The sequence below is a fragment of the Lissotriton helveticus genome, chromosome 1_2 (assembly GCF_964261635.1).
Source record: "Lissotriton helveticus chromosome 1_2, aLisHel1.1, whole genome shotgun sequence".
NCBI lineage: Eukaryota > Metazoa > Chordata > Amphibia > Caudata > Salamandridae > Lissotriton > Lissotriton helveticus.
This window is the reverse complement of record NC_136058.1, coordinates 210,643,230-210,670,373: the sequence shown is the minus strand read 5'-3', so window position 1 is coordinate 210,670,373 and position 27,144 is coordinate 210,643,230. Positions and strand designations below refer to the sequence as shown.

Sequence of the window (27,144 nt, the reverse complement as noted above, 5' to 3'; positions counted from 1 at the left end):
TTGGATACCATAGTAAAGTTTGGTTCTGGAGGCGGAAGGCCCCAACAGGCAATCTCTTGAAATATTAGGAAATGCATCCAGGGAACCTCGTACGCTATACGCCGGAGGAAAGCTTTGACAAAGATTAAATCCTATTAAGTGAGCTGAAGGCATACGTCAGAATCAGGTCATCCGTCTTCGCATGAGTACAAGCTGCCGTGCAGACTATATATCAGGGTGGAACCTATTTTAACGCCACACACAGATCTATTCTCTAGTGCTGAGGAAAACCCCATACGGACAAGCACAATATCGCCATTAGAACCATGGGTCGAAATTTCATCGCTTTAATGTCAAGTGTATATGATCATTCGGAGTAATTGAAAAATAGTAGGAGAAACCATTTACTGGGTTGATACTTTCTTTACAAAACTGCACACTGTGTTTATTTGTTTTTGCAATATATGTTCATGTATCATGTGTATAATGTTTTGTGATATGTAAATATATATGTAATTTGTCTGTGTTCACTTCACGTCATTAATTCAATTGTTATTATATATAGTCTATCTGCGTGTGTGTATATATATGTGTCTAAATTGATTACACAAACTTATAATAATTTACTATAAATTCACATTGTGAAAATAGAACACATGAGTTTTTCTTTTGGTTTGGATTTTAGTTAACATTGATTGTTGGTCTCATCTCAAAAGAGAGATAGAATTGATTGAAATATCCCATGCTTCGTTTAAGCAAACAGGTGGCAGAACCACTGTTCCATTAAAGTAGTGGGACTACAGCACTTATTGTGCCACACACTTAAGTAACCCTTAAAAATATATTTCCCAGGCCTGCCTGTTGGAATTTTTAAAATGTCAATTTGATGTGGCAAAAATCCTCCATGCCAAGCTTTAAACTCCCTTTTTATTACATATGTTAGCCCTAAAGTAGGCTCAAGACAGTCCATTGGGCAGGGTTCATAAAAAGTAAAAGTTGAACATCTATTCTTTAGTTTGACATGGTCTGGTATGACATTAGGTTCCCCTATTCCATTTAATAAGGGGTAAATATGTATTGGGAGCAGGTGGGAAAGTAATGAATGGTATCTGAGGAATTGTAATTTAAAATCATTTTTAATGGTAAAGTCGAAATTTAAGTCACAATTCTGAAAATTCCACTTTTAAGTTTTGAGAAGTTGGCATTTTCTTGTCCTGGCCATTTGGTCCATACAGCCTGTGTATTCCTCCCAGACAGTCACAATTGGGGGACTAGTTGTGCCTGCATGGACCATCTCAGGCAGGTTGAGGGGCAGAGCTGTACACAGTCCCACACGCACTTCAAAAGACTGTCTACTCTCTGACAAAATGCTTCACATTAGCCTATGGTGCCTACAGACAGACTGGGACCGGGGCAGGTAAGCAGGAAATTCCAGACACATCTGTGAAGGAAGCCTCCAGACATTTCTCCCTGTTCAAAGGAGGTACCAGGTATAAAAATTCGACCCTCAACTTAATCTTCAGTTCACTCGTGGACATGTGGATACTACAGAAGAAGAAGACCCCTGCTGCCAGAGGATTATCCTGCTGCCTGAGGCCTACCTGCTGTCTGAGAAGGAATACTGGACTTGCACCCTTCATCCAAGGCTTAGGTGACTCCAGTGGTCATCTGACTGAGGACCATTGGACTCTTTTTGTCCATTAACAGGCCTGTTTGCATAAAGATCTTGCCGCTCACACTGACTGCCAATGTGAGGCTCCAGTGAAGTGGTCGTCACGAAGGTGTTGGACAGTTTACCTCCCTGTTCTCCCTCAATCCTGGGCTTACCCAGCTGTATACCCATGACATAGATACTGAAGAAAATATGCCTGCTAAGAACAAATTACAGGTTGTCAGTCAAAATGGGTGCCAGCATAAAGGCAGAAGTCTCCAGAATTCTTGAGTTGGGAGTGATGGAGCACTCTAGTAGTCTCTGGGTCAGCCCAGTAGTGCATGTACCCGAAACTGCCCTACTAGGTGCCACACTGAACTCAGGTTCTATGTGAACTATGGGGGGCTCAGTACAGTCACTAAGACTGATGCACACCCTATCACCTTAGCTGATGAGATCATTGACAGGTTGAGAAGATTCTGAGCACTTATGACCTCACTTCAGGGTAATGGCAGATTGCCCTAACTGAGGGAGCAAAAGGGAAGTCAAAGATAAAAAGAGAAAGGGAGGTCTCCTTATGAGTCCAATTAGGGACAAGGAGAAAGGTTATCCGCAAAAATCAAACATGTCCCTATAATTCCCAGAGGGAAAAGAGGCATAGATGTCCACTAACAACTCAAAAAAACACTTTTTGCCACTGCAGAACATTACATGCTATATAGTCAAAACAAATTATTGTATTTTAAAAAATTTCACAGTTTATTCAATATAATACAACACATTATTGTGCACATCAGTGCCATATACAAGATTAAAAAATATATCAATACAAATAAGCATAATAAAACATAAGTAAGAACACAGGTTGTCGACGCAGCGTTTCGGTATTGATTTACACCTTCATCAGGACAGTTCTCTAGTTAGTAAAAGAAACATACAATTAGTATACTTAATCTTAAACTTCTTTTTTACATTGTGTTATATTTAACAATTCTATCGTTCATAGATTGTTAACAAATTGTTTTCAAAACAGTTTGGCAATATGCAGGGCAAACAAGTGGATTTTAATTACAAGATGTGGTTCGGCATTGCATTGCAACATTCCTTGTACAAAAACGATTTCTTGGGGATTTCTACAACAAAACTCAACATATGAGTAGGCAAAAAACTACTTCCATACCTTATATGTACGGGTTACTATTCCCGGACTTTTCTTTACATTTAGGCTGTCTTCTTGTTGTTATCGGGACCTTTTACTTGATAACATTTTTGTCCTTAGAGTCATCTAGTCATCTATTTAAGGGTCCTTATTTCCGCTTTATCTTTTGGGTTTCTACAAATAAAATTAAGAAGACATTTTTGTCTATACTCCCTCGTAGCTTGCATGAATTACCCACAGACAACTAATACAGATAATTTTAAGGTAAATTCAACTGCTTAGCATAGTCCCCAGAGTAAGATGCGAGGGAGTATAGACAAAAATGTCTTCTTAATTTTATTTGTAGAAACCCAAAAGATAAAGCGGAAATAGTGACCCTTAAATAGATGACTCTAAGGACACAAATTTTATCAAGTAAAAGGTCCCGATAACAACAAGAAGACAGCTTAAATGTAAAGAAAAGGCCGGGAATAGTAACCCGTACATATAAGGTATGGAAGTAGTTTTTTGCCTACTCATATGTTTAGTTTTGTTGTAGAAATCCCCAAGAAATCGTTTTTGTCCAAGGAATGCTACAATGCAATGCCGAAACACATCTTGTAATTAAAATCCACTTGTTTGCCCTGCATATTGCCATACTGTTTTGAAAACAATTTGTTAACAATCTGTGAATGATAGAATTGTTAAATATAACACAATGTAAAAAAGAAGTTTAAGATTAAGTATACTAATTGTATATTTCTTTTACTAACTAGAGAACTGTCCTGATGAAGGTGTATATCAATACCGAAACGCTGCGTCGACAACCTGTGTTCTTACTTATGTTTTATTATGCTTATTTGTATTGATACATTTTCTTAATCTTGTGTATGGCACTGATGTGCACAATATTGTATTGTATTATATCGAATAAACTGTGAAAATTTTTTAGATACAATAATTTGTTTTGACTATATAGCATGTAATGTTCTGCAGTGGCAAAAAGTGTTTTTTTGAGTGGTTAGTGGACATCTATGCCTCTTTTCCCTCTGGTGAATTATAGGGACGTGTTTGATTTTTGCAAAAGGGAAGTCAGCATTCTCTGCCCCAGAGGGCCACATCCAAAGGTGATGCCTTTTAGATTGAAGAATGCCTGCCACCTTTTAGAGGTTGGTGAACAAGGTTCTAGCTTGGATGGGAGCCTTCAGTCCTGCTTACATCCAGGAGGTACTTCAGGCTCTACAACAGGCAGGCCTGAATATGAAGGCCAGCAAGTTCTAGATAGTTCTGGGTTCTGTGATGCACTTGAAACACATTGTGGGCAAGTGTAAGGTACTGCCACTCCAAGCCCGAATAGAGATCATTGTTATGGGTTATGGCACCATTGTTGCCACCCTTAACTGAGCCCAAGAAGTTGATATGAATGGATGCCTGCCAGAAAGCCCTTAAAACCTTCAAACAGATCATGTGTATAGCCCCTATATTCAAGTCCCGTGACTGCTCCAAAAGATGCATTTTACAGACTGATGCTTCAGAGCATGGATAGGAACTGTGCTATCACAGTTAAGCGAGAAGGGCCTAGACCAACCTCCAGCCTTCATCAGTAGGAGGTTACTTCACAGGGAACAGAGGTGAAAAGCTATTGAGAGAGAAGCCATTGCTGTGGTCTAGGCACTGAAGAAGCTGAGACCTAGGAAAACTGTGACGTATGAAGGGAATATTTTGAGATCTGGCGCTGATATACTCCCCAATCACAAGCTAGATACAAAACAACAATATACACGTGTCTATTCAGACAGTTAGAACCACAAGAGACCTAGAAAAACCATGACCGCTAACCTATAAAACTCTAGCAGGCTACAAAAGAAAAGATACTTTTAAAGGACGGATTCCCATCACTCATCAAAGGTGACATTCTTCATCATCTGGGTCTCCTCCTAGTGTCACACTAGTGGCACTAAGGGCTGCAACCCTTTCAGAAGGAAAGGGGAGCTCGCGGATGTTTTTTTTATATAAAGTTATAAAGATTGTAGCAATAAAAACCGCTGTAATTGGACCTACAGATGTGGGCAATTGATTCATGTGGGAGTGATTAGTGCAATGCAAAATAATATTAGATGGTGAATTAAAATTGAACAATGAGAGAAAACACTTTATTGATATCTCTCAAAGCTCAAACTTAAAAACAGTGCAATCGACAGTTTTCAACAAATGACTGTCTATGTATGGAAAAGAAAGGGTCAACATGTTTCAGCAGAAAAGGACATAATTATCCTATGCCTTCTCAGGACCACAAAGTTATTGCTACTGCAAACTTGAAATAAATATGAAAAGGTTGGAACGAATACAACCTCGTCACCTGTAATCAGGGATATACAGCAAGTCCTCTGCAAGTGACGGAATGCTAATAGCTTCCGTGATGCACGAGGAAAAGACCTCACCTCACCTGGCCGCGGCTCAGGAAGAAGGTGGCACCACTCTGTCCGTCGGTACCTTTTCATATTTATTTCACGTTTGCAGTAGCAATAACTTTGTGGTCCTGAAGAAGACATAGGATAATTATGTCCTTTTCAGGAAGGATAGGGGGCTCAGAGCTGTGCTCCACTTGCACTTTAAAAGACTGTGGGCATGATTTACAAAGGGCCTTTGAAGTCATGGTGGAGGCCTTGCAGTCATGGTTGGGAGCCTGCACTTGTGGAGGAGGCCCTGAACTTGTGGCGGGACCTCTACACTGCAGCATCTCATTGCGGCGATCCCACCACAAATTCAGGGCTCTCACCTAAAGACCAGATCCCCGCCACCACTGTGGGGCCTCGGCTATGAGTGTGGAGGCCCTTTGTGAATCAGGCCCTGTGCCTCTGTACTTCACACTAGCCTATTGTGCCTGCAGGCAGACTGGGACCAGGGCAAGGAGGCATAAGTTGATCTCCTGCTTGAAGAAAAGGAGACATTCTGAAGTTTTGAGCTCTTTGTGACTATGAATGGGCTTCTTTACACCAAGATCTTGCCTCCTGGGTATACCGCCAATGAGAAGCTCTGGTGAGTCTGACTCTCTGCACTACAGCAACCTCCATCAACGACTGGCAACATGGGATATGCACTTTGAGCTACAGCATCAACAGCCTAAGGTGACCACAAATGAGAAGCTCCAGCAATGACTGTTCATGACGCCCACCAAGATCTTCATGCCACATCAATGACCATCCGTGATGACCGGCCTGATCTTTGGCTACAGCAACGACCATCCACAAAGCTTCCAGTGGAACTAACCTAGTCACTGTATCCGGTCCATGCTCCATCGCCGTTGGCCTGAACTTGTGACTTTCACTCAGTGTCGATGACCAGATAAGTGTGAGAGGAGCTTTGTAGTTTTAGGTGCTATACTTACCTTAAATCTTTGAAACTGTATATCTCTTGTTCTAATGATTGGATTTTTGTCGTTTGGGTGTCAAATAGTTTATTACACTTTAATCTATGTTTCTAAATTGGAGTGTGATCTTTCTTGTGTTGAGTTTTCACTTTATTACTGTCTGAGTGCTGCATAAATACTTTACACATTACCTCATATTTAAGATAGACTGCTTTTGTACGAAGCTACCAGAGAATTAAACATAAGTTAATTGAGGGACTTTTTGTGGTTCACCCTGACAAGGATTTGCTGTTGCCTAAGTAGGGTTTCAGCCCCCTGAACCAACAACCCAATTTCTCATGGGAATAATGTCACTGATCATCCTGGGGGTACCGCTGGGATGTTATACAAACAATAAAGTAAATGCAGTAATACTTTGAAAGTTCAATGTTCAGAAACCTAATCTTTGACTATTGGCCTAGTCCCAAAAATGGTTGCTATATAAAACGCTTTGTCACCCATTGGAGTTGTTATATAAAACTGCAATTAAATACAAAAACATGAATACATTTGAAATGTGCATGATTGGAACTAGGTGCTGGAGTGTGAAGCTGCATAGGTTTTTCCTCGCATACCTACCACAAATCTTCACAGAAATTACATAATGTCATTTTTGTATACATGGTTCTCCACTGTGAAGTCAATTACTTGGGGAAATACTACTGTTAGAAATTGGGTTTGTGGTTGGCAGAGGTATGCAGCCTGTCCAGCAGGAACCACAATCCTAGTCAAGTTCTTGCAAGACATTTCATCCTTCCCCCTACATTGTACTTTCAGTGCAGTGCTTGAGACAGTAATGATGTGCTGGGGTGTAGTAATATGGTTGCTATTGTAATCGTTTTAGCGCAGATGGCGAGTTGGTAGCATTGTGGTGTTGTGTTATGATGGAGCTCTCTTAGTTGGTAATGCGATGATGGTTGATAGCACAATCATGTGATTTGGGACAAAATAATATTATGGAGAATTGAGGCATATATCGGTGTAGTTGATGGTGTGAGGAACATTCCATGATAGTAAAGTGCTAAAAGTGATAGTGCAATGCTGTTAAGTGGTAGTATATTGGTGTGGGATGGGAGTGGTAAGCAGGGAGAGATTGTGTGACCCTGTAGATGTTTTTAGTGATAGTTTGTGGCTGGAAAGCTGGCATTGATAAAGTGTTACTCAGTGGTAGTAATGTAGTGCTAAGTGTGTTATTGCAAAACTCTAAGTTGGTTGTGAAGGTGAGTGGTATGAATGTGGTTTGATGTAGAAGTGTGGTTCTGTAAGGTACTAGTGCAGTGAACTGAGATTATAGTGATATTGCCAAATGGTGAAGATGGTTGTGCATTCTTCTAGTTCTTGTGCAGAGCTGTGAGGGTGATGAATGGTGATGGCTGTTGGTAGTTGGAGTGTGTTATGTTATGGTGATTTGTATAGCGCAATAATCACCTGTGGGGGTATCCAGGCACTTGGGCAAGGTGTGTGGATGTGTGGTCCTTTATATAAATATCCAATCCTTCTGCTTCTTGTGGAAAGTGAGAAGAAGGCATTGATGAGCTGTGGGAGTTTGTTCCATGTCTTGGCTGCAATGTGGGAGAGGAAGCAACCTCCAGTTTTGCTTTTGCGAATGTGGTGAGTGTGTGCGAGTAAGAGTGAAGTAGAGTGTAGGGTTTCTGGTTGGTTGGTGAAAGTGTATTGCGTTGTTGACGCAATGTGTAGTGCTTCGTACGGTTTGATAAAAAGCTTGAATTGGCTTAGCTTCTGAATGAAGAGTCAGTGAAGCCTCCTAATTTGTGGTCTGATGTGGGTGAGGCCTGGGAAATATAGTATGACTGTTCCAGTGGTGTTCTGAATGGTCTGGAGTTTGTCTAGGAGTTGTTTGGAGATTCAAGTATAGAGAGCCTTGCGGCAGTCCAGCTTGCTAGAGATGAGTTCTTGCATGATGGTTCATCTGGTGTTCTGAAGCAACCATTTGAAGATCTTTCACATCATGCGTGGGATGTGAAAGTAAGAGGACACACAGCTTTGACTTGAGCCATCATGCAGGGCTTGCCATCTAGGATGTTTATTGTGTGGTCTGTAGATGTGGGTATTAGTCCTGGCTCAGATGGCCAACAGATGAAATCCCATGGTGAGGTCTTGTTGCTGAAGACCAGTACTTCTGTCTTGTCAGGGTTGAGCTTCAGGCAGTTGGCTTGCATACAGTTTTCTTCGATGGTCATGCAGTTGGCAAAGTTGGGTCTGGTGGCGTCTGTCTTGCCTGTCAGGCAGAGGATGAGTTGGGCATCATTGAGGCAGGAGCTGATAGTGATTTCTTGTGATCAGATGATGCTGGCCAGTGGTGTCATGTCTATGTTGAAACTGATGAGGTCAAGGGACGATCCCTGTGGGACACCGCATATCAGTTTCTTGGTCTCTGATGTGAAGTATGGGAGCCTGAGTCTTTGGGTTCTTCCCATGAGAAAGGATCAGATCCATTTGAGAGTAGATCCTTGTATGCCAATCTTATGTAATAGCCTGATGAGGGATTTGTGTGAGACAGTATCAAAGGCCACAGAGAGGTCAAGCAGAATGAAGGCTGTTGTTTCTCCTTAGTACAGGATGTTTCATAAGTTGTTGGCTGAGATGAGTGCTATTTTGGTGCTGTGGTTCTTTCTGAATCCTGATTGAATGTTGTCTAGAACAGGGTTCTCCAAAGTCGGTTCTGGAGGGCTGGATCCAACCATATATTTTAAGATAACTACATTTATCTAAATGGGGATATGCTAATAATCTGGCATGGGTCTGGCCCACCAGGATCAACTTTGGAGACCTGTGATCCAGAAGTTAGTTTAGTTTGAGGTGAGGGGTGAGTTGCTTGTTGATGTCCTTCTCAATCACTTTGGCTGGATAGAGGGAGCAGGGAGATGGGTCGGAAGTTGCTCAGTTGATTCAGGTCAGCTGTTGGTGTCTTGAAGAGGGCGTTGATTTCTGAAAGTTTTTATTCATCCGGGAAAGTGGCTGATATGATGGAAATGTTGATGATGTGGGTCAGGCTGGTGCTGATTGTTGATTTTCCCGGGTTTTAGATATGGCAGGGTCATGGTACCATTGGGCCTCCTGAGTGGATGGTCTGCATGATTGCTGCGGTGTTGTTTCTGGTGAGGGTTGTCAATTCAGTCAGGTGGCCGTCATAGTTGGTGGTGGGTAGTTTAACAACAAGTTTCCTTGGTGTACGACTTTGCTGTAGATGTTTGTATTTTTGCTGTGGATAAGTTGAATATGTTGTTGCAGAATTGTTGGGAGGCAGCAATGTTCTTGATGATCTAGAAGATGTCCTTGCACTGTTGGAGCTTCCGTCAGTGCTTTTTTTGTTGGTTTCTCTAATTTGCTGGTGATAGCGATGTGTACCCATTGGCCTGCTTGTTTGATCTGCTTTGCTTGTTAGAACGGATGGATATGAGGGAGTCCATGCATTTCTTGATCCAGTTGTTGAAGTTTTCTATGTCCTTATCAAGGTTGTCTATATGGCTAGGTTGATCAGTGCTGAAGGAGGTGAGCTGGCCTGCTTCTGTGATTTTCCCCTAGCTGCGGCTTGAAAGTCTGAACCTGGTAGGGGTGTTGGTTTCTAGGTGTTGGTTTGAGGTGTGTTGATTTGGACATGGATGAAGGAGTATTCGGTCCATTGTGAGCTCGGTGGTGGGGTTGTATTTGTTGCGGTCATTTGTGGGGAAGATGGGGTCCAGTGTGTGTCTTGCAGTGTTTGTTGGTTCTGTGATGAGCTGGGTGAGTCTGATGTTACTCAAGCTTTCGAGGAGTGCTGTGGAGCAGGGATCGTTTTGGTCTTCCAGGTGAAAGTTGAGGTCACCAAGAAGAATGTACACGCTGAAGTCCATGGTGAGTGGAGCGACAAAGTCAGTGATGATGTTGGCAAAGGTGGCTCGTGGTTGGTAGGGCATGTTTCCGTTCAGGGTAAAGTTTTCTGAGATTTGCAACCTGAAGTGCAGGTGTTCCATGTATTGGGTGGCATTCTCTGTGGATGTTGTGACTTTCATGGATTCCTTGTAGATGATAGCAAGTCCTTCTCCTGGCTTGTGAAGACAGTCCTGTTGTGTGATCTTGTACCCCACTGGGATTGCCGTGACAATGTCGTGAGCCAATGAAGGGCTAAGCCAGGCCTTTGTGATGAAGAGGATGTCAGATGCATCACTGGGCAGAAAGTCCCATATTTCGGTTGTGTGCTTGCTGTGGGATTGTGTGTTGAGAAGCATGCAAGTGGGTGTTGACATGCGTGTTTGCTGTAGCTTGTGGTGTAGGGTGGAGGTATAGGCGTTGTTGGTGCTTGTGTGGTGTGTGTATTGGGAGGGGGTGTGGAGGGCATTGTGAGTATTTGCATGGGGTGTGTGCGGGTAGCTGCCAGTGAACCAGCAGTGGGTACCGGTGAAAGCTCTTACCATTGTGTGTGGTGCGGCATGGCAGCAGTTGGGGGAATAGCATTCATGGTCTAGAAACGTAAGGAGTGCTGCAAAGTATTGCTGGGTAGTAATCAGACCAGGGTTCCTGGTGCTGTGTGCAGTCGGAGCATGGACGGGTGCAGACAGGCTTACCTTTGGCTTACAAGTAGCACGCCCACTATGTGGCTGTGTTGTAGCTATCATTAAGTCATTAATTGATCCTGGGAGGGGGAAGTTGTCCAGGGTGCAATGATATCCTGACTCCTTTCCTGTATGGGAGTAAATTGTGGGTGGAGCGATGAAGTTGCCAAGCCCAGCCCCACACTTTCCTGGATCGGTCCTCTGATCAGTCTAAGCCCTATCAGGCCTGATTCCTTTGCCTCAAGGCACCCACCTCACCTCACTTTTTCAACTTGCGCCACCCTGTGCTCGGTTTTTAACTCTTGCGCCATTCTGCGCCCTCTGTGCTATCCTGTGCTCTTTGTGCTGTTTGTGCTCTTTTGTGCTCTTTTCATGCTTTTCATGCCCCTCTTTGCTATGTTCTGCTCTTTTGTGCTATTGGTGCCCTGTTTGTCCTTTTTTAACACTTCTGTGCTGCTTGGACCCTCTTTTTTACTCTCTCTGGGCTAGCTGTGCCATGTTTTACTTTCTGTACACTTCTGTGGTCTTTTGTATCCTCTTTGTTGATTTATTTCCACCGTTTGTGCCCTTTTTCTACACCTATGTGGTTTTCTGTGTTCTATTTCTATGTGATTTTTGCCCTTTCTGTGCTCTTTTCTGCGTTTTTCACCTTTTGTGTCTTTCGTCCACCTCGAGTCAAGGCTTCTGTGCCCCTCCCCGAAGTCCCTTACCGTCCTCCCACACTTTTTCTACTACCCACCTCTCCTGCTCTTTACCTGTACTCCTGCCAACTTCTCTTTCTTTGCCTCTTCCTCCTGCACCATGGTAGCCCCGATCTCAGCCCCCATACTCCTCCTCCACACGGGACCTATTAAATGGTGGCCACTGCACAACTGCATGGCTGTCACACCAAAGGCAAGTGCGTCTGCAACTGGACCACACCCAGAACCAGAATACCTGATACAATTTACCTCAGCTATACTTTTCAGCATTCCTTTGATCAATCAACTCAGGACGCATCTCCTCCTGCTGCTGCCACACCACACCACAGTAGGAGCCTTCAGGTGCACCCACTGTCTTTTCTCCTGCAGCCACCCACCCAGGAAAACACCAGCAATGTGGCACAACTCTGACAAGCTACACCCATGCCTGAAGCTACATGCCACGGTGAACTCATACATCACTCACTCGAATGCATGCTACTCAATACTCTTTCTCTCAGCAAGCACACAACCAAAATGTTGGTCCTGCTGAACAATGACACACCTGACATCCTCTTCCTCACTGAAACATGGCTCAACTATACATCAGCACCCAATATCGCTGCGGCAGTCCCAGAAGGGTACAAGAACACATGACAGGACCAGACCTACAAGCCAGACCGAGGACTTACAATCATTTGGAAACAATTCAATGCTTAGCATCGACAGAGAATGCCACTCTGCACTTTAACCTGCAAATTTTGGGAAACTTCACCTTGAATAGGGACTTTGCCAACTGTGCTCCCGAACCACAAGCTATCTTTAGCAGCCCCATGACCGACTTCATCACCCCACTAACCATCAACTCCAGAGAGTACATACTCTTCGGAGATCTCAACTTCCACTTGAAAGACAGAGGCGGCTCGCTGCTCCACAGCACTCCTTGAAAGCCTGGACAACATCAGACTCACCCAGGTCATCTCTGAACCAACACACACACCACAGGACTTACACTGGACCCCATCTTCCCCACCAGCAACAGCATAACTACAACGCCACCTTCCAACTCACTTGGATCAACCACTTCATCATCCACTTCCAATTCAATGCAACGCGCCCTTAACCAACACACCCACCAGTACCAGCCCACCAAGCTGCAGGAAGAGAAAAGTCACAGAATAAGATTGACATAGCGCCCTCAGAATGGATCAACCCAACTACACAGGCTACCTCAACAAGAGCATCGCCAACCACAACAACTGGATTGGATCCTGTCCTGTGAAACTCACTCACGCTCCTGAAGACCAACATGCAGAAAAGGTCCAAAAAAGTAAGCCAGCTAGTGCACAGAGGAAGGCCAAACCACTGAACAGCACTGTGAACACCTAAAGAGGGAATTGAGAGCCAGCCACAAAACAGCCAACAGATTCACCTGCACTCAGACTCTACCACCAGCACCTAAGAGACACCAAGAAAAAAGCACTAGCGTACTACATCAAAGGAAGCTCCAACAGCTGCAAGGAATTGTTCTCATTCGCCAAGACCACACACCGAGCTTCCATCAACCACACCATCCCCGCCCAAGAACTCTGCAATAAACTATCAAACACCTTCCACAGCAAAATCTCAAACATCTACAGCAACTTCACGCACCAACCTGACCCAGGGAACTTATGACCAACCTATCTATTACCACCCAAGAGGGCTTCCTGACAGAATGGACAACCCTCACCAGAGAGGACATTGCACCAATCATGGGGACCATCCACTCCGGGGCCCCAATGGATTCATGCCCCCACCTCATCTACAACCTAGGATCACTTCTAACAAGCACCGTCCTCACCCACAATTTCAACACATTCTTCTTGTCTGCCATTTTCCCAGATGACTGGAAACACTCAGAAGTCAACATCTTCCTTAAGAAGACATCAGCAGACCAGAACCAACTGAGCACATTCTGACTCATTTCTCTGCTCCCCTACCCGGTTAAAGTGATTGAGAAGGCCATCAATGAGAAATTCTCAACCCAACTTGAGACTCACCACCAGCTGGACCACACCCAATCAGGATTCAGAAAATAGCACCAAAACAGCACTCTTTACAGAACAGCACTCTTTACAGCCACTGACATCCACAGCAGCCTGGTAAGAGAAGAAACAGTGGTCCTCATCTTGATAGACGTCTCTGTGGCTTTGAACAACATCTCCCCCAACAACCTAATCAGAAGACTCCAGAAAATTGGTATCCAAGGAGCCACACTCAACTAAATCTACTCCTTCCTCATACAAAGAACTAAAAAAGTAAGATTGACACCCTTCACATCAAAGCTGATCTGCAGAGTCCCTCAGGGATCATACCTCACCCCACCCTGTTCTACGTCTACATGACATCACTTGCCAACATCATCAGATCAAAAAACCTCACTATTGTCTCCTAAGCCAATGACACACCGCTCATCCTCTCACTGGAGGACAAGACAACCCTCTTCCCCAATTGCACGGCCTTGGTAGCTGAGAGGATGACAATCCCACTGATTGTGGCACAACTCTGACAAGACTGAAATATGGTCTTTGAAAATAAGACCTACCCATGGGACTCAACTTGGTGGCCTTTGGAGCTAGCACCAACACCAACACCATGCGACCATAAAAAAAATCTGGGAATCATCCTTGACAGCAAGCTCAACATGTTGGCACAAATTAACACAGTGAGTACCTCCTGCTTCCACATCCTCTGCATGCTATGTAAGATCTTCAAGTGGCTGTAACAGAACACCAGAAAGACCTACACAATCTAACAAGCAGGCTTTACTATGGCAACACACTGTTGCATGACTCTTACTCAACCTTCCATGCAGCACCCACGAAGCACCTCACCTTAAGGAGCTTCACTAGCTCTCCATTCACCAGCGCTACTAATTCAAACTTCTCACAGACAGCTACAAAGCCGTACACAACACTTGACCAGTATACCTCAACAGTTGCACAAATTTCCACCAGCCTACCACACATTTACACTCTGCCTACTAGACATTTACACTCTGCCTCACTTTAATTTGCACTCACCCCCGCATTCACAGGACAGCATTAGGTCACATTCTCCTACATTGTACCCAAAACATGGAATTGGCTCCCTCAGCATATCCGAGCCTCCTCGTCACTTCTTGAGTTCTGGAAGAAGCTGAAAACCGGGCTCTTCAAATAGCACAATGGGAATCACACGCCTATGCACTTGCTCAAGCACCTGAAAACCCTCGTGAGTGATTAATGCATTTTACAAATCACCATCGCATAACATAACAATGCAGGTTTGTGAATTTGCACTACTTTGGTAGGAAGTCCATTGCTGAAGTTATAGTCAATATTTGGGATCATAGTGTGGCACTTTAAGATAAATGTATAGAGCAGGTGAGTAGTAGTGTGTCTGATGGAATTGTTTGCAAAGTTTAAGTGTATGTGGGCAATTAAAATTGTCGAAATAAAGGTGCGCATAAGGGTGATAGTGGGCCATCCTCACTCTGGCAAACATAGGGTTCAAGCACATTAATTAACCACAATATGGAAATACATTATTTTTGGGCCGTATGCATGGCATGATTGGTGCACTGAATATGGGCCATTTGGATGATGCGTACATGTTGCAATATCCTATATTCAATCAGAAAGCCATGATGCATTACACCAATGAAAAGTCTAATGCCTAACTAAGCAGCAGACCATTGTGAGAAACTCAAAGCAAAATGGGGTGTTGTGTTTTTTCTCGTTAACATGGACAGCTTTGTAATCATAAGTCTGTGCAGAATGGAAAATTGAAAATATTTTTGTCATTGCTTGGCCTTATTATTAGATTAGGTTCAGTCATACATAATGCTCAAGACCACTCTCAAAAAATAAGATTAATATTCATATTGCTCCATATCTCATTGCAGGTGGTCTAACTGCTGTGATTTACACAGATACACTTCAGACTGTCATAATGGTGGCTGGATCATTTGTCCTTACATTCATTGGTAAGTAACAATCATAGGTTAAGAGATTTAAGAGCTACATTGCAATGTGCATCTGTGATTGGAGTAATGGAGTTCTTTGTTTAGGCAAAACATCAGTGCAAGAAGCACAACGTACCTAATTCCACTTGTTCGTGGAACTCTGTGAAATCTCATGGAGTTTCATGTAACTCTGTGGAATTCCACAAAGTGAAAGTCCATGAGTTCTGCCAACCCCTATTCGGAAGTATACTATAAATGGCCCAACACCTACCCAATAGTTAACCAAAATTATACGTCACCTTTATATTCTCTGTAAAAAATATCCATTTTACGGATAGTACACCCTCCATCTCCATCCATACATCTTCAACTAACTTAAACCCATACATATTTCTAAAATTTGAATGTTAAAAGATTTAATGAAAAATGATTGGTAGAAGTCTGATTTTGCTTTTTTCATAAGCTCTATAGATATACAAATTAAGATTTACATCTATACCGTTTCTGTTATACAAATAATCCTTGACACTTATTTGGGGGTGAGGTCGGGCTGGTCAGGATAGCGGCCTCAAACTAGTGTTTTGCCATTCCACCCTTCCAATATCCTCTTCATCCATGACCTGAAAGCTCCTTCTGACCCCCCACTCCTTGCTCAATGCAGGGGCCAGAAAACAGAGTCACTGGGGTAGTCGAGAGAGGCGGCCTGAGACACCGTGAGCCAGGGGATTGGTTGTCCACATTGCTGGCTTGTAGCGGCTTCCAACTTTAGGGTGACACATATCTGCGGCCTGGGAGTAGACAAACTCCTGATGTTCATCTGGCGAGACCTATACCTGGTGGGGGGCTGAGTGGCGGGCCCGAGGGAGCGACATGCAATGCGACCTGCGGGCTTCCAGTGCGGGCCAGTGCTTGTGCTAGAGGGAGCAGAGGTGCCATGTCGGGCAAGGAGCCCCGAGAGGAGGGCTGCCTTTGGATATCATATGGCTGGTCCCTGTAATTGGGGCGCGTAAGCGTGGCTGGTCTGCGTAGGTGGCCTGTGCGGGACCCTGAGGGACTACGCCCTACATCCCGCAGCCGGCCCTGTGTGATTTTCGAGGCCATGCAGAGCCTCGCTCATGCCTCTGAGATGCTGAAATCTTGATGCGGCCTGGTCCTGCCTTGCTCCTTAAACTGCCTGCACACTGATCAGCCTGAGGCCCTGGGAGATGCCTGAGCCTGCTAATACAGAGAATGAGATTTGGGAGTGGGCCATGGGGTGGATTCTGAATGCCAGAGACTGGAGGTATGTGGAGGACCTATGTGTTGCCCTCCCCACCACTTGGAGTTGCTCGCAGTGCCTTGCTGTTGAGAACATTCTGGAATGTATTGAAGTGGCTGCTGCCCCCAGGGGTGAAATACTATACCCTGAGAAGGACTGAAGACCTGTTGAGCTGCTGCCCCCCCAATCCCCTGTCCCTCCCCAAAGACAGTGGCACGCTGTGGAAGCCCATCGATTTTACTGTGCTGGAGTGTTACCTCAGACTTTTAATGTCAGATACACATCCTTAGCAGCACCTGCATCACCAGTTGGTCTGCCGACTCACCTAACCCTGTCTTAAGGACTGGAGCCTATTGACTGGATGTGGGGCACCTATGCCCTGGCTGCTACTTCTGCCTGTGGGTAAGTGGTCCACGGGCTTTAAGAGGCACAAGCTTTCCCTCCTCCTCCCATTCCCCTCTTTCATCCTCAGAGACCTCTGACCCCACACTGCCATGTGGCGAGACACACCACCACCCGGGCATCCACCCAAACTAAAATAGACCAATGCACCTGGCGGAGCTCAGTGGCCATGTGTACCACCGACCACCCTTCTGCAGCACAGTCAAACTTCGACCCCATACTCAAGGCAATCCAAGACTCAAAGTTGGTAGTGGAGACCAAGGTCGGAGAAGTCTAGGTGGATGTTTGCTTGCTGAACCAGAACCTCCTAAGCGTCGCCACTCAGGTAACCAAGGCCAAGACCCTGGTCTCCTCGGTGGAGAATGAGCAGGCCACCCTTAAGCTGTAAGTTTGCAAACTACTTTCCATGACGGCACAGCTGGAAGACTAGGCAGAAGGCGCAGAAAATCGCTCCCACAGGAATAACCTCCACTTTGTTGGATTCCATTTGAGGGAGCTGAAGTCTCGGATGCGGAATGCTTTCTAGAGACATGGCTGAGGTCCTGGATTCCTGCTGACAAGCTCTTGCCCTGGTTACTCCTGGAGTTGGTACACCGATCTTTGGCCCTCCTTTCTCTGCTCTCCACCTGAGCTATGGCTCAACTGCGGATTGTGTGAATCCTCAACCTCAGAGATAGAGATACTATCCCCCAAGATGCCAGGGGCAATAGGATATCCACTTACAAAACTCAAGGATTAAGATTTTTCACGATTATGAAAGAGCGGTCCAACAGCGCAGGCGCTCATTCGAGAAGGTCAAGCAGAAGCTCCGTGCCCTCCATTTGCAGTATGTGCTGATCTTCCCTGCAGGGTTGAAAATAATTTCTTACTTGCATACCTACTTCTATGATACTCCCTAACAGGCTTGGGGGTGGGCAAAAGAGAGGAGGGTGCTCTGGCAAGAGGATGGGGGGCATAACCCACAGATAGGGGATACCGCACCCTGCCTTCCTCCAAAACCACTCAGGTGGAGGAAAACCCTCTTGCACGTCTCTGAAGCAGATGTGAATCCTCCAACTCAGATCGTGGCAGGGTGCTGACTGGGGGAGGAGACAAGGAGGCCGCCTTAACTGACATGCTAATCCTCTGCTGATCTAGGCCCTACAGTTCAGCACTGCTACGGAGATGGTGCTGCCTCTGTTGTTTTTCTTGGTTGTGTACTGATGTTGATCTTTTATTGTTGTGGCTGCCCCTCCTGCACTCCACTGTGAGTGCTTAACTATAACTTGCATGCATCTGGATCCTCTGTGGGAAGGAGGCCCACCCTGGGCTTATTGATCTGAGTCTTACAGCCTGATTCATGAAGCTAAATTGCACTCGCAAAGGGCAAGATTCTCAGAATCTTGCCTTTTGCGAGTGCAATTTTGGCATTTGGGATTCACAATCCCAAATGCAAACATCGCTAATGAAGAATTAGCTAATATGCGAGGATTAGCATTTAAGGAATCTCTATTAGAGATTCCTTAAATGCTATTCATGACACTTTCAAAAATTGCGAATTTGCAAATTTGGGCCGCTATTTACCGAGAGGTCAGACCTCTCGGTAAATAGCAAAAACTTAGAAAAATGCTTTTAAAAGCATTTTTCTAAGTTGCATGTTGCACACACACATGTCCTTTGGACATGTGTGTGCGCAACACCTGTTCAAATGTGCATTTTAGGGGTGCTACAGGGTGTCCTTTGGACACCCCTGGCACCCTTAAAATCGCTATCTTATTTGCGAGTAGTAAATTGCTACTCGCAAATAAGGGATACTCCCCATTCATTCCTATGGGCCTTTTGGCCCATAGGAATGAATGGGGAGTTATTCCTTTTTTTGCAAGTAGCAATTTTCTACTCGCAAATAGAGAACATGTAGGAATCGCTATTTATTTAGCAATTCCTACATGAATACCGTTTTGCGTGTCCTCAATAGCGAGTCGCTATGATTCGCTATTAGGGCCACGCAAAACGGCCCGTACATGAATCAGGCTGTTAGTCTTTACGTTTAGTGTAAGGGCAGCAGATGCTACCGGGGTAGAAGTATAGGGTGGAGGTTAGTTAGTGGATTGGGTTGTTTTGGTGTTTTCGATGTTTGTTATTGTATGTTTGACCATACACCTATGTACCACACCAAGTGTTTGCAATCCGGAGCAGTACCCTTAATCTGCCCTTTAACTACTGCCTCACCGGACCTTATGGTGTCCTCCTATGGTGGTTATGCCCCCCTTCAACCGCCTTCTACTCTGATGATGATGAAGGTACTCTCCCGGAATGGTAATGCCCTCCTGGATCGTATCAAGAGGTTGGCCATTCTCAGACATGTGAAGCATTTGCAGCTGAAGCTTACCTGTTGGGCACACAATGCCTGTTAATAGGTCATTTTGACTACGATAGGGTGCACCATGCAGAATTCTCCCGGGATCATGTGGAGTGGCCATCCTGCTGTCCAGGGGGTTCCCGTTTGTGGTGTCAGGGGCTCTATGTGGAAGTTAAGGGTAGGCTAGAAGGTCAACATTATGACTTCTTCACAGTCAATGGCTCACAGCAACAGCTCCAATCCACATTGCAAACACTTGGGTCCCTTCTATTGACCTCCTCAAGGGCCCCACGCAGACAGGGGATGACTTCAATGACATCCCTGACCCTGTGCAGGACACTACCGGCCCCCTGTGACTGGAACATCAGTTGCAATTGCACCAGCTCGGGACCTGGGCAGACTCATTAGGGCTGTGCGATTGATGAGATACAGGGTCCGGTTTGAGAGGGTTTGGAGCAGGTATCGAGCGGGTGCCTGGCGACAAGGGCGGTGTGCCGATTTCACCACCACCCCCCTCCCGTGACCCATGGTGTGATATTCTCTCACCCCACAAGTGCAACTGGTTCCTCGAACTCAAGGTAAACTCCTACGGATTATTGTTTCTTTGCACTTTTTTACTCCTTTTTTCACTCGCACGTCCTTAGCATGCCCATACCACCGAGGTTTAATTGCTTTCTTGGTCCTGAAGAATGCCAGGTTAATATACACCATTTTTGGCAGAAACATGTTGACCTAACCCCAGTTAGAGGAAGTAGCCAAACAATTTATTTGGCCCACTTCCAACACCTTGTTTTTAACGTGTCCGATTGGTCGCCAAATTAAAATATCTTTTTGCACGACACAATTCTGACATTTTTAATTGTAAGAACATTATCACCAACTCACCCCACAAACACAACCAGCTCCGCAGTAAATCTGGCATTGAAGCACACCGGGGAGGCACTCGGCCTCTCCCGGTGGGGCCCTATGATGTAGCATGTCACCAACTAGTGGTGAGTGAGCATTAGCTGGCTGGAGGGCGCAAAGACAACAAGAGGTTCAACGCAGACACTGACCGAAGTTTTCGGTGCACTCCTCTGCCGGACTACTCCATGGGGCTAATTTGGCAACAAGCCAACTAATGCTCTAGGAGGGAATCCCCCCACACATGTAAAGCACCTTAGCGAGTGCTGCACATTTTCAAAATTACACAACCACTTAAAATTAAGTAACATGCACCTACACACTTTGGTCCTGAGGAAAGCCAGTTTTAATCATAAAGGCCTGGCTGAAACATGTAGACCACACCTGGATGTAGGAGACTTTAATTAACACTCCTATAACATCCATCAACCTTTTTTAATGCTAACAGTGACCCAGTTATTAAAATATAATTTACCCTCGGGTACTGGGATCCCTGTATAGCTTTTAAATTTTCACCTTCACGTCACTACACTGCACACTCAGAAACATACCTGCTCCGCTGTATTCAGGCGTCAAAACGCACCCGGGACACACTCGGTGTCACTGGGTGGGCCGGATGATGAAGCATGCCACCTACCAGGTTGGCGGTTGAGGGCTTCATGAACAAACAAAAGGGTTTGTACCCTGTCTTACAGTCTTGAGTCTATGCAAATTCACAAATAGGCTAGTCCTTATTAATTTCACATATAAACCCTAGGGATACGGACTAGCTACCTAGTCCTCTCTCCTTTGATAGTGATACAACATTTATGTTTGTCCGCTGGCCCTGTTGGGCAAAACTCACAACATACAGTTAGTATCTTAAGCGGACGATATGCATCTGATTTTTTCCTGTACCAAGGACTGCAGCCATGACATGATTACATTTCAGGAGGATCTGGCAGCCATAGAGGGCCACGTTAAAAAGTCTAGGCATTCGGCTGCAAACTGCACTCTCGTTTGAGGAGCATGCCAAGTCGGTGGCAGTGACCTGCTTTGGTATTTTGCATGGACTTAAATCCATTTTGGGTCTGTTTTACCCTCACACGTGCCAGCTGGTTGTGCTAGCCACGATCCTAGTGAGGTTAGTTTATTGTAATAGCCTTTTGCTTGGTGCTAACAAGTCTGTGACCAAAAGGCTCCAATGCACCATGAATGTGGCTGCATGCATCTTATTTGCACTACCTAAGTGTAGCTCGGTCTCAGGGGTGCTGCGTCGACTCCACTGGCTCCCTGTTGAGTGAAGAATTAGGTTTAAAGCACTTTGTGCCACTCATAAAGTTCTGACAGGTGCCTGTCTGGTGATTCTTGGAGACCTTGGCCACCACTATATCCCCTCCCATGCTCTGCGCTCTGCGGATCTGCACCTGATGCAGGTGCCACGTTTTCGTATAGCCAGAGTCGGAGGCTGGTCATTCAAAGTGTTAGCACCTATTTTATGGCACTCAATGCCTCTTGCCATCAGGAGTATTCCCAACCTTCTGGCATTCAGAAAGGCAGTAAAGACTTGGTTGATTTGGTAGCTTTAGGCATCTTACTCTCCTCTCTCCATGATCTTTAGCGCTGGGGCGTCCCTTTGCTGGGACAACAATGCGCTTTATAAATCGCCTAACATAACATAACATAACTTCAGCGCACTTGTGGGTCTCATCTACGCCAACCCACTGCCCAAGTCTGGATAAACAGAATGGTGTCTTCACCATTCCTGTTCTGCAGAGCCACCTGTCAGGGTTGCCCCCCTCTCCCCTCCTCTTCTTTGTCTTGTTGATAGAGCCCCTGGGGTTCCTCATCTGCCATGATGCTCGCATCCGGAGTGGTCATGGGATGGGGAACCTGAGGAGCACGTCCTGCTATACGCCAATTATATTTTGGTGTTCCTGGCTAACCCACAGAACCCAGGACCATGTTGCATGTATAGTTCATAACTCTATGGGGAACCATCTGGCCTTCAAGTGAAGGAACATACGTCCCTGCTAGTGCCCATTGCTAGAGATACTAACTGTTGGTCCTGGCCAGCGACAATTCCAATCCCGCAATTGTCATTTAAATATTTACGTGTTTCCTGCTTCCCGGATTTGGCCTGGAGCCTATATTTGACCTCTCCGGTCACCCGGATGACTGGAGACATGCAGAAGTTGAGCTGCTTTCTACTGAACGCCATTGGGAGAACGGCCCTTTTTAAAATGATGGTCTAACCACTTTTCGTTGATATTCTCTTGAAATTCTCCCACCCCATTCCCCGGCAATGATTTCAGGCCCTGACTTCAAAGATAACCACGTTTCTTTGGGCTAGAAGTTACCCTTGGTCAGTTTTCATCAATAGCTGTCAATCACCCTTCAATGGAGGGATGTGTGTGGCAGATCTGTATTGTTATTACCTGGCATTGCAACTGGTCGCTCTTAATGACTGAGTTAATCTGGAGATTATAGCCCAGAAATATAGTAGAACCAATAGTGGCAGGTGCTCTTATTTAAAAAAAATCAGATGCTACAAGTGTTCACATTTTTTATTAAGATCTAGACACATCTTTAGGGACTCAAGAAACAAAAGACTAAGTTAAGGATTCCTGATCCAGGGTTGATGAAAGTGGGGTGACAGTGAGTGGATTGAAGAACTAAGCATTATTGTCATCTGAAAAAGGCATTTCAGGATGTTAGTTGCTCAGCGTGCAATTACAGAGCTGAGCCAAATGTGAGGCTTCATAATTACTGGGAAGGGTAAAGGACAGCCATATTTACCAAACCGCATTGGCTCTATAGAGCTATCAACACTTTCACTCTCTGTCCCCATATGCTTCATGCCACTGTTTTGAACTTTCACTGAACTCCGCAAAGCACTGCATGATGAAAAACAACTAGAAGACTTTATGTCACCCTAGTCACAGCTGTAATCCTTTGCCTCTACTAGGGCACCGGATGTGCCCTTAGCATTGTTGTAGCCTGGTGCTGGATGTACAAACATCAGTAGATATTGCTAATATTCAAATACTTTTGGTTGGTTCATAGAATCCTAGTATTCCTGGGAGGATTCTAAAAATTATGAAAAGTTTTCATGAATTTCATTCAGATTTTTAGCAGAATTTGTGGGTTGATTTAGACTGTCTGCCTATTGTTACCAGACCTCTCAATGCTGGCACGTCTAGAACTTATTCAAGGTCTTTCCTGGCATATGCGTCTCCTGTGAGTCACCTGTAAGCGGTAACTATTCAACACCATGTATCACAACTCTGAAAATGCATTCTTAGTCCATACAAATTTTTGGGAGCTGGTCCCTTTCGTACAGCGCCAAGATTGATTTCATTAGGGTTGGTCACTGTCTGTGGTGCATAGCGAGCAAGCAAAACAAATTACAGGAATCTGAGCCATAGTAATTTCCAGTATAACATATATGTACTCTATGTTTTTAACATAACATTTTGGTATAAACCTATCATCACTCACCTTTACCTACTGCACACCAAACATACCCACTAAACTGAATATATGTACTCTTTTCCAACTTGTTTCATTGCAAGGGTTTCTATTTGATATGCTATACCTAAATAAATAAATGGTGTTTCCCAAAGGATAGAAATCCCAGGTTTACCAACCTTTGTAAATCTGGAATTGCATCAAATCTGTGAGTAGATGCACAGGAACACCTATTCTTCACCTTTAGAATGCCTATCAGCTTGAAATGTAACTGAAAGCAGCAAAAGCCACTGAATTGAATTATGAGTCCTTCCATAATCAATCAATCAATCAAGGGTTTGTAAAGTGTGGCTACTCACCCATGCAGGTATCTGGGGGGGGGGGGGGCTGATTCATCTGGGTGTGGAGGTTTAGTCTAAGAGCCAGATCTTGAGTTCCTTCCTGGATTTGGTCAACAACGTGGATTGTATGAGGTGGAGGGGTAGGGTGTTCGAGGTCATGGTGGCGAGGCAGGAGAATGATCTTTCTCTGGTTCTGGACTTGTGGATCCGTGGGACGGAGGCCAAGGCGAGTTGGGCGGAGCGGGGTTGTCGGGTAGGTGAAAAGCAAGGTGGTGGTTCAGATATTCTGGTCCTGCGTCATGAAGAGCCTTATAGGTGTGTGCGAGGAGCTTGAATGTGATCCTCTTGTTGATTGGAAGCCAGTGGAGTTGTCAGAGATGTTGTGTCATGTGGCTGCATCGGGGGCGCTCGAGGTCTGGTCTGGCTGAAGCGTTTTGGATGTTCTGTAATTTCCTGAGCTGTTTCTGGGTGACGCTCGCATAGAGAGCATTGCCATAGTCAAGTCTGCTGGTGATGAGTGTGTGGGCGACTGTCTTTCTGGATTATGTGGGGATCCATCGGAATGTCTTTCAAAGCAGATGGAGCATGTAGAAGCAGGATGAGGATACTGCGTTGATTTGGCGTTTCATTGTGAGCGTGGAGTCCAGTATGATGCCGAGGTTGTGTGCGTGGTCCATAGGGGTGGAAGGGGTTCCAAGTGCAGCGGGCCTAGGCTGAGGGGGTGGGTCCCAGGATGAATACTTCTGTCTTGTCTGAGCTGAGCTTGAGGCAGCTGTCTGTCATCCAGGTAGCATTGGCCTTCATTCCATTGTGAAAGTTGATTTTGACGGCTGTGAGTTTGTTGGTGAGGGAGATGATCAGCTGGGTGTCGTCTGCGTAGGAGACGATGTTGAATCCATGGCTTCTGAAAATGGCTGTGAAGGAGGCAATGAAGACATTGTAGAGGGTTGGGCTCAGGGATGACCCCCCCCAAGCACTCAGCAGCTGATCCCTGTAGGTTCTGAGAGGAACAGGGGTAGTCTGACTCACGGTGTTTGACCTGTCTGGAAGGAGTCGATCCAGTCCAGTGCCTTGTCGCAGATGCCAGCGACGTGAAGTCTTGTGATTAGCGTGCAGTAGGAGACAGTGTTGAAGGCAGCCACGAGGTCTAGTAGAATGAGAGCAATGGTTTAGCCCCAGTTTAGGAGGGAGCAGTTATTGTCAGTGGCAACGAGGAGTGCAGTCTCAGTGCTATTATTGGTTTGAAGTCGGATTGGGAAGTGGCCAGGATGTGGTTCTCGTTGATGAACTTGGAGAGCTCAGCACTGATGGCCTTCTCGATTACCTTGGCTGCGAAGATAAGGAGGGAGATAGGTCTGAGGTTCTTGAGGTCTGTCGGGTCAGCAGACTGTTTCTTCTGTAGGGGGTTGATCTCAGCATATTTCCAGTCATTGGGGAAGATGGCAGTTACAATGGAGCAGTTGATGGTGCAACTAAGCTGGGGGGCGATCAAGGCGGTTGCTCTATGGAAGATGTGGTACGGGCAGGGATCCGATGGGGCTCCTGAGTGGATGCTCTTCACAGTTTTGTGTGCGTCATCTGTGTTGAGCGGAGTCCAGTTGAGCATGATCTTTTGGGGTGCGGCATGAATGCATGCAATGCTGGCGGGTGTAGTGGCAGGGCCTTTGGTGCTGAAGCTATTGTAGATCTGCCTGATCTTGTGGTGGAAGAAGGTGCTGCGTTTGTTGCAGTGGACTTGGGAGGGTGGGACGTCTGCGGTCTCGCTGTTGGGCCTGGTGAACTCCTTGATGATGACAAAGAGTTCTTTGCTGGTATGTGCATTGGCATTGATTCGGTCTTAGAAGTCCGTTTATTTAATGTTTTGAGGAGAAGGTGGTGTGTATTGACAGTGGATTTGAGGGTTGCGTGAGTTTCCGGGGTTTAAAGATTGTGTGTGTTTCTGGAGTTTTGTTGTTCCTCCATCTCTTATAACACCTGAAGCATTTAATTACTGATTGTCTAGACTCCATTTTAAGTATCTGTACAGTGCTAAATGAAGGACAGTTATAATGGCAATGTTTGGGGCCTCTGCTATGCCATTTAGAAAATGAATGTAGTTGATGAATATGATTATTATTCTTTTTATTCCTATTCCCATTTTTATTATTGTTATTACTACTTCTATTTATTATAAACAATAATATTAACTGTAGATGTTAATATTGTTATTTTTAGGTTGAGCATCAGTGTGCATGCGCTGTCTGTAAGACATGCTGTCATCAATAATATCACTCTATTCCCTCCTGCTACTCACCATTAGTCAAACTCATGCGTCGCTCTTCTTTACAGTCTCATAACTAGTACAGCCAGCTATACGTCAAATGCAGGATGTTTGAGTCTTTCGCCTGACTCAAACTTGGTTCCCCAGCTTCAAAGTCATCCGCTTTGGCCATTAAGACACATCCTCACTAACTCTTTAAAAAAGAAATCGTAATTCCTCCTTGTTTTCTTTTTTCCCCTTTGTCTCATGGCCTCTGGTGACTCCACTGGTTTAGCAACTCGTCAGGTGGGTTCAATGAATGTGGTTTGCACAACGTGTCCTACCAGTTTAAAGCAGCTGGCCACAAGCACAGGCTGCAGGCACTGGAATCCTAATCACCACAATATGTTAAGCAGCAGAGCCAGCCCGGGGAATGTGTGTGCGTAAATGAACGAGAGAAAAGTACTTGTCTTGGGTGGTTGCTACTCGAGGCCTAGGGATTCTACAGGAGCTTGTTTTTTTATGCAGCAGAATTTCAGCCTATACCCAGTGGAGTGTACATGAGACGATATGTGGAACAGGGAGACCCCTTCAATACACATTTATTATTTTTATTTTAGGTTTTTTTCCAAACGCTCTTTTCCTGGAATTGAAAGGTGATGAAGAAAGCCAGATCGATGTCATGAATATATTTTCAGGATAGCCTTCAACTTTCCTTGCACAGACGGGAGACTGTATTGCACATTTGGGACAAATGTTGTTGCAAGACATACAGCCCAATCATTTCCGTCACATGGGGCAGTGAAGTTTTGACG

The 27,144-nt window shown here is 45.1% G+C and overlaps 1 protein-coding gene across 1 annotated transcript in view; it reads left to right on the top strand.

Annotated features, from left to right (window-relative positions):
• The window catches only part of LOC144799843 (sodium/glucose cotransporter 4-like), a 791,764-nt gene that overhangs the window by 359,641 nt on the left and 404,979 nt on the right, over positions 1 to 27,144 (top strand). Inside the window, exon 6 of the mRNA XM_078671423.1 lies at positions 15,339 to 15,419. Coding sequence (XP_078527549.1) covers positions 15,339 to 15,419 — 81 coding nt within the window. The remainder of the gene's footprint in view (positions 1 to 15,338; positions 15,420 to 27,144) is intronic.